General features: G+C 38.9%; 1 protein-coding gene across 1 annotated transcript in view; it reads right to left on the bottom strand.

Moving 5' to 3' along the window:
- Nucleotides 1-2,074: 2,074 nt before the first annotated feature.
- LOC145278273 (uncharacterized) overlaps nucleotides 2,075-8,263 on the bottom strand; it is a 65,417-nt gene continuing 59,228 nt past the window's right edge. The window contains exon 2 of the mRNA XM_080130565.1: nucleotides 2,075-2,729. Coding sequence (XP_079986691.1) covers nucleotides 2,075-2,729 — 655 coding nt within the window. The remainder of the gene's footprint in view (nucleotides 2,730-8,263) is intronic.

Here is an 8,263-nt window from a genome sequence, read left to right as displayed (position 1 = left end):
AGGTAGTCTTTTAGGTCCTTAGACATGAAGAAAGTCCCTTGGTCAGAATAAACGTAGTGTGGCATTCCATAAAGAGTAAAGATCTGCTCCAGACATTTTATCACTGTCGAAGTGTTCATATTAGGAGAAGGGAATGCAAAGGGGAAGCGTGAATACTCATCAACTACTGTTAGCATATAAGGGTTACGTGAAGCAGTAGGTAAGGGTCCCTTGAAGTCAATGCTGAGCCGCTCCATCGGTTGTGTTGCTTTTATTAGCCTCCCTTCTGCAGGATTTTAAAACCGAGGTTTTAAGTCTGCACAGATCCTGCAGGAAGCACAAGTCCTCTTCTGTGGAAAAGGGGATATTTTTTGTTCTCACAAAATGCAGCAGTCTGGTTATCCCTGGATGACAAAGTCCATTATGAAGATCTGTGAGGGTTAATGATGTAAAAGCTGAACAACAAAATACTCGAGTGAGAATATCTGGCACCACATTTTCCTTCCCTGGTCGATATCTTATAGCATAACTGAAGGCTGCAAGCTCCAGTCTACATTCTTGGATCTTGCTATTCTTGATCTTGTTACGTTTTCTACAGTCAAACATGAATGCCACAGAACGTTGATCAGTCACAAGGTTGAAGTGACGACGTGCTAAGAAGTGGCTCCATTTCCTTACTGCTTCAATAATAGCAGTAGCCTCCTTTTCGACTATGTGGTAATGCAGCTCATTCCCTTGTAGTGTCCTGGACATAAAAGCAACAGGTCTGCCTCCCTGGTTGAGTACTGCAGAAACAGCAACATCAGATGCATCACACTCAACCTCAAAGGGCAAGTTTTCATCCACAGGGTGAAGAGTGGCCGCCTCTAGTTCACCTTTGAGCTCATTAAATGCTTGTAGTGCTTTTTCATCAAGTGGAAACTTTCTTACTTTCACCAACGGTTGTATTTTCTGCGAGAAGTTTTGAATCCATTTAGCATAGTAGGCAAACATTCCTAGTGTCCTTTTTAAAGATCCAGCATTTGATGGTGCTGGAAGCTCCTGTAAAGGACGAAGTCTCTCAAGATCTGGCCTTATGACTCCCTCCCCCACACAGTACCCAAGAACATTGATGGAGTTCACAGATTTTATAGTTTTTGACTCATTAAGGGTTATGTTCCTCTGACTGACAACCTTCAAAAAGCGTTGCACATTTTGGTCGTGCTCCTCTTGCTTTTGACCAGCAATAGTAATATTATCAAGGTATGGGAAGGTATCTTGCAAGTGTTCATCCTTGATTAACTTGTCCATAGCCCGCTGAAAAATGGCTACACCATTTGTGACTCCAAATGGCACCTGCAAAACTGGTATAGGCAACCATTGGCTTCAAAGGCAGTGTATTTCCTCTCGGCCTCCTTTAATGGTATCTGATGGTAAGCACTTTTCAGGTTGAAAGTAGAGAATCCACTGTATTTTGCCAAGTTGTTGACCATCTCATCAATTCTTGGAAGGGGGTACGCATCCAGTTCTGTGTACTGATTAATTGTCTGTGAGTAGTCAATACACATTCGTTTCTTGTGTCTGTGTGTGGGATCCTTCACCACTACAACTTGAGCTCGCCAAGGGGATAAACTAGTCTCAATTATGTCTTCTTTGAGTAATATGTTTACTTCTTCCCCAATAAATTCTTGGTCTTCCTTACAGAAGCATCTTGACCTGGAAGCAATCGGCTTGCAATTAGGTGATAAATTGGGAAACAGAGAGGGCTCATCTAATGGTGCTGTAGCAAGAGCACAGTATGCATTGTCTCCCTTCAAGGTCAACTCAGGCCTGGGTCCTCCATACTCAAACTTTACACTCAAATGCATCTGCTAGAAATTCTGACCAAGGATCATGTCTGAACAAAGATCTTTCATTATTCCTAGTCGTATACCTGAATAGTATTGGTTATTAGGGTTGAGTTGAAGGTCTGCTATTACAAATCCTGGAGAACTAGTTGTCAGAGATTTCTGGGCCAAAGAGATACCCCTACTGGTTTTGTGCACTTTCAGCCCTAATTCCCGGGCAATCCGCTCATCAATGTAGCTGTCCGTGCTGCAAGAATCCACGAGAGCACTCACCCTCCGACCACCAATGGTTGCCGAGGCAGCAGCCTTTGAGAGACCCTGGGGAACATTAGTGGCCAAAATATAAGAGGTGGAGCCGAAAGTGTGGCCATTAAGCCTAAGGACACCCTTGACTTGAACTCGCCCGACTTACACGCCCGGGCAAAATGCCCCTTTTTGGCACATTTGTTACAAGTAGCCTCACGTGCTGGGCAGCGATTCCGTCCATGGTAAGGACCACCACAAAAGAAGCAGTTTTTGGTATTACTACAGGTTGCAGCCACTGCTGATTTCTCAGATGCCAGCACTTCCTGAGCTCCATCCTCCTCAGTAGTAGTCGCCAAAGAACCTTCCGAGGTCCGTGAAGCAACTACAGCAGCAGTGTGAGCAGTCCATGGAGTATAGGCATCAGCATTACGCTGAGCCAGGTCTAGTGTGTAGGCTCTGTTGTAAGCAGCCTGCAGATCAAGAGTGTAACTTTCAAGGAGGCGTTGGCGTATCAGGGGTGAGGCAATGCCATTGATAAAAGCATCGCGAATTGATTCCTCACGGTACTTTTCCGCACTCACAGCCTTAAAGTTACAATCCTTGCTTAACTTACGGAGTTCTCTGAGAAACTCGTCAAGGGATTCACCCAGCTTCTGTTGTCTAGTTGCTAAGAGGTGTCTAGCAAAGATTTAATTGGTAGTTTTTACATATAATTTTTGCAGAGTAGAGATAGCAGAATCATAGTCTTCAATGTACTCAAATACATTATGGGTCACACAGTTGACCAACGTCCGGAACGTACCTGGAGCCTTGTCCCCGCACTCCTCAATGAAGTTCTTGAAGGTTCTGTACCAGTGGCGCCACTCCTTCGCCGCTGACGGAGCGCTGGGGTCGATGTCTAAGCGCGTGGGCTGGAGCACTTTCTCCATGGTTGGTCGTAAGTTGAGTAAAGCTTGGTCTGCACAACCAAGTTTCCTTACCCTACAACAATTTACAATTAATATTGAATAAAGTTAAATTTCAGTGTATAGCGTGTTCGTTATTTCTTTAAGTGTTTACAGTATCCAAAAACTTTTCAATCCTTTTTTAAAAGGCTCTCATTCATTATTGACAATCTGCCGGATCGACAGATCTCGCTTGCTTTGCCTATTTTGCATGACGTTATTTTTTCAGTTAACAGGCCTTGTCGTTCGGTAGCCTCGCTATCATCCAGATAAGTTTAAGATATAACAAGTTACAAATATAATATAACTAGCAGGCCGCCTAAGATTGCTCGATCGTAAAATCCATATAAATATGATATTTAATTCATGCAGATTTCGCATTTATTATATTTAGAACAATCATGTACTGATTGTTATATTACACTTAATATAATTAATAAAAAAAAAGGAAAGAAACTGAGACATGTGAACAATGCTTTTTTTTAAATAGTTCATTCTTGTAAATAAATAAAAAATACTCGAGCTGAGATCGAAGCCAAAACCTAAAGATAGTGAGTCAAATACGATAACCATTAGGCCAACCTACCACGTTTTAACGAAATTGTTTATATATATATATATATATATATATATATATATATATATATATATATATATAAATCTATTTACTAATGTATTAAAACTTTCAAGCTTTTGATAAATGAGAATTTTAAAGTTAGTTAAAGATAGATTTTATTCAATTGTTCAAGTATTTATAAATTGCTGCGAATTTTCCAATGCCACTAACAAATTATATTTTTCTTCTAATAAGGACTTATAATGCCTTGATATAGTTCAGAATAGGCTTCGTAGCCTCGTAGGGGATATTCTTTTTCTCTTCCCTACAACCTCTTTCTCACAGAAGAGATGTTGCGAGTTTGTCACTGCTTTATCCTTATTTTCATGGCAATTGCTCGGCTGAGCTCACAACTATGATCCCCCCTCGCCAAACTTTCACAAGAAACACTCGTCTAGCAGAAATCATTATCAATAATTCCCCCACTCTTTATCTGTGCCTAAACTTAAACGTAGATTCCACGAACAAAGCTGCTTTCTTAAAACTGCACGCCTGTGGAATTGTCTTCCGTTTTCTTGCTTTCCAGCTGACTACTATATGGTTGTCTTCAAGTTCAACGTAAACAAGGTCATGATGAGCCTTTCCACTTAAGTTAACAAATTTACCGAGTTTCCATTACTAACGATTACTTTATTGTCCAACTGATTACGGTGCACTCTTTAATCCTCATCCTAGAGTGGCCTTTGGGCCTTGATAAGTGGTGATGCCTATGTAAAAAACAGAATTAATGTCATTTTAAATCTTGACATTCTTCTGACTTATTTTGGATACGATGTCAACCTTTAGATAAAGGATTGGTTGATTGGTCAGCCTCGGTTGGGTAATTTAATGCCAAATAGGGTAATTTCGGATAAAATTTTTATGCGTACAGTTGTTTATATATTCAAGTATGTATTCACAATGTTTAGTTTGGTTGTTTATAAAAGATGTTATTTGCATTTTGGACTTATGATTTAGTGGAGATAAAAATAGCATGCATGTCTGGTTGCATTTAAATCAACATTTTCAAACAGCCTGATCTGGTAGCACCATTAAGAGAAACTGTATTTTACAACAACATATATTTTGGTACAATTTCGTACAATAAAGAGATGGGAAGGTAAAAGGAGAAGGAGAGAACTATAACAAAACACATTTATCTGTAAAAGAGTTATTTGTTATGCATGTGCCAGTTAAACAGGACGTTTAAATGGGGCAGAAGGATCGAAAGTAACAGCCTGTTTCGGGCGTAGGCTTGACTGTCATGTTTTATCTGTAGAAGCACCTGTTTACCGATGTTCGACACAGAAACTAAAACTAGCCGTAAAGTATACTGATAATTTTATCGATTTTGAAAGATTGTCCATAGTTTTTCACCGGTAATTAATCCCTATTCTAGTCATATAAATTCGTTCGGTGTACAAGTCGCGTTCGTGCTTGGCGGGACGTTTGCGTGTTCTTCAAAAGAGAATAGAAGAGAAAGGAGAATCGGATTCGGAATTCTTCTTAACAATCAGTGTTCTATTTCTTCGCCATCGGCCAATTCTCTTTTCGCCCTCTTCCCAACTGATAGCAACCTCACGTGCACGAGATAATCTGTCATGGCCATCTAGTGGGGCAGGTTATTTCAATATTCCATAGGAATCTTTCACTTAGTGATACAAGCACCAAAATTGGCACAAATGACGTTCAAAACATACATTTTCAGAAAAGAACGTCAGCAATCAGAAAATTCAAGGTGGCTTTCAGTTTCCAAGATGGCTGTAGAAGCAAACCTGGCAAATTTAAATTTTGGTGCTTGTATGACCAAGTGAAAGATTGTTTCAGCAATCTGCCACACTAATCGAACAAAAACCAACGTCGTTTTATTCTCCCACCTCGAACAAGGTTAGCGCCTCAATTTGCATTTATATTCTTATTTTTGTATCTAACAGGTTTCAGGTTCGAATGACGGTGCCGCTCTGCAAAGGACACGCGCAAACCGTTGACGCTTAGTGCTGTAGTTCACCACACCGTTATTACAGATTTCTAATTTCTTTCTATACACATTGACTTTAAATGGTTAACTTCATGAAGAGTGCTACTTTTTGTCGCGTACGGGTTGACGATTGACTATAAAACGGCTAACTACAATGTAACTGCATAAGAGTATTTTGAAACGTATTGTATTGTACTGGATCCTGGATATGACCTTAAACTATATCCGATGCTGAGGCCCCAGCTTGCGAGCTTTGGGGAGTGTGGAGCAACCCTTTAATTGTCATTGCTCCCAGGTCCACTCTGACTCGGACTGGTAGTACCTGTTAGGGTCCCAACTATGGGTTAAATAGAAACCGACTTAGAAAAAAAAAATTTAAATCAAATATACTCTATTAAAAAAATTGTCTTTCAAAATCACTTGATTCGGCATTAAATAACCTAAAAAGGGTTGATATGCCATAAAACAAAAACAACCAACTTGTATTGTACTGGGTGTATACTCCCAAGGACATTGAGGAAGACGATGTTGAAAAGGCTAACAAGTCCTTTACATGGACCACTCACTTGACAACCAGGACCATTGTACATGGTTTGGGATATATTGCATGCCAGATAAGAAGCCGTCACAACTCGACCTGGATGATCGCTATTGCAACAACAAAATATATATGACACAATATATACACGACATAAATGAATACATTTAAAAGACCCACGATTAAACAACCCTTGAACTAAGCAATCACACAACTCTGAACACCCGCATTGTGTTTTATGGATGATAAAAAAGTGTTCTTAAAGGTGTTTCATTTTTGCTTTGTTTTATAAATTTTTAAACAAATAATCACGAGACCCATGAAAATGTCAAAAGACAACAGACCTTCTGGGGGTCTTTTAAAAAGACACATTAAAACGAACAAAGACCATTGAACAAAGGAGATGGACATGTATCGGATTACACACGCGAACTTCTTATAAAACGTTTGAATGTTATATAACTATTCAACAAATAAACGATAGCAGAAAGACTGACCATAACCCTAACTTGAACCCAACGGTAATAAATCTGGAACGTGACTGACCTAATGGATACACTCGCGTTTATTGTTTTTGTTTTGTTTTTTGTTTTTTCATTTTCTTTAGTTTTAAAAGCTCAAGAGAGCTAACTCCTGCTGAAGTTAACACTTGATTTCATTAGGATTTGAATTTATATCCGAGTTCTCTTTTACGAATAAACTTGGTCCCCTTTATGTATGCTAGCTGTAGTTCTTCCAGTAAATGTTTCCTGAGATTTTATTTTCATTAGACCACTTGCTCCTATTACAACTGATATTTCTTTCTGAGATTATGTCATTTTAAAATAATATTTGATGTCCGGATATTTTCTTATCCTTTCCTTTTCAGCTCTATTAAGTCCATAGACATTTGGAGCAGTGAGATCAATAGTAAGCGCAGTTCTCTCGAGTTTGTTTCATCTCTTCTCTTCTCTTCTTCTATTCTTCTATCTATATAAATAAAATGAACTCATTTTTCCCGTCGGATTTTGACCTTAATAGGATTAAAAATCAAGATATTTCATGCAAATATAATATGCACAAACGGCAGAACAATATCTGAGGTGTGTTATAGGCTTATTATTTCTCAAATTCCTCGATAATCTTAGATTTCTATACTTTTTCTGCTGAGAAGTCACGGCCAAAATCGGTTAAGATCAATGAAAGTGGTAAAATATTTTCTCTCTAATAAATTCCTCCTCCCCCTGCCACCACTTAACACCGTTTGGGGATCGTTCACAAGGAACAGTTGAGAAGAGAACACCGGTTTGGCTTCGTAGTTCTTTCATGTGAAGTTATTTAAAATCACTAAACTAAGCTGCAGTGCTCTGTGGCGTAGTGGCTAGCGTGCTGGACAATTCACATTATATTTTCACGTTCGCGCCGACCTACCGTAGTCGTTTTTTTTTTGTTTTTTTCCTAAACAACTGGAATGGACTTTTCTTGGTGGCCGAACTGTTAACGTTGCAGATGTTTTTTTTTTTTGTTTTTTTTCACACTTTATTTTCCTACTTTTACTCATGACTCCGGGTTTGATCCTTCCTACTTACCTACCATAACATTTTTTTAAAAATCCCCCCCCGTCCCGGAAACAAACACTCGGGCAACGCCGGGTACCCCCGCTAGTATTAAATATATGTATTGATGGCCTTGTATTTTCTGTATATGCTTACCTGTATATCTTTGTCATAGAACGCTGTCGCCTTTCCGTTTGTTGTTATCGATAATGGTTCATGTCGCGAGATGTAGAATTGGTTGGGCCCTGTTCAAATCCGATCGTTATAATTTACTCATTATGTGGCAATATTGTACGTACAGATATGCGCAAATATATTGTTAAAAAAAAAAATTAAAAAAAAACGTAAGATTATTAAAGCGGAAAACAATGTTTTCTTCATAAATCAGGGTAGATTTTAGCTCGACGTGCACAGGAATTTGCGTCATGGTACACGGTAGAGAAGTGAGAAACGTATTGGTTGGTTGTTTTTGTTTTTACGGCATATCAACCCTTTTCGGGTTATTTAATGCTGAATCCAAAGATTTTGAAGAAAAATATTTTAATAGAATATATTTGTTGTTTTCAAGTCGGTTTCTATTTAACCCATAGTTGGAACCCTAACAGATACTACCACTCCGGTC

Source organism: Euprymna scolopes, chromosome 6 (assembly GCF_053919585.1).
Source record: "Euprymna scolopes isolate OS-2025 chromosome 6, ASM5391958v1, whole genome shotgun sequence".
Classification (NCBI taxonomy): Eukaryota; Metazoa; Mollusca; class Cephalopoda; order Sepiida; family Sepiolidae; genus Euprymna; species Euprymna scolopes.
Note: the sequence above shows the minus strand (reverse complement) of the source record. Positions and strands in the feature narration are given on the sequence as shown.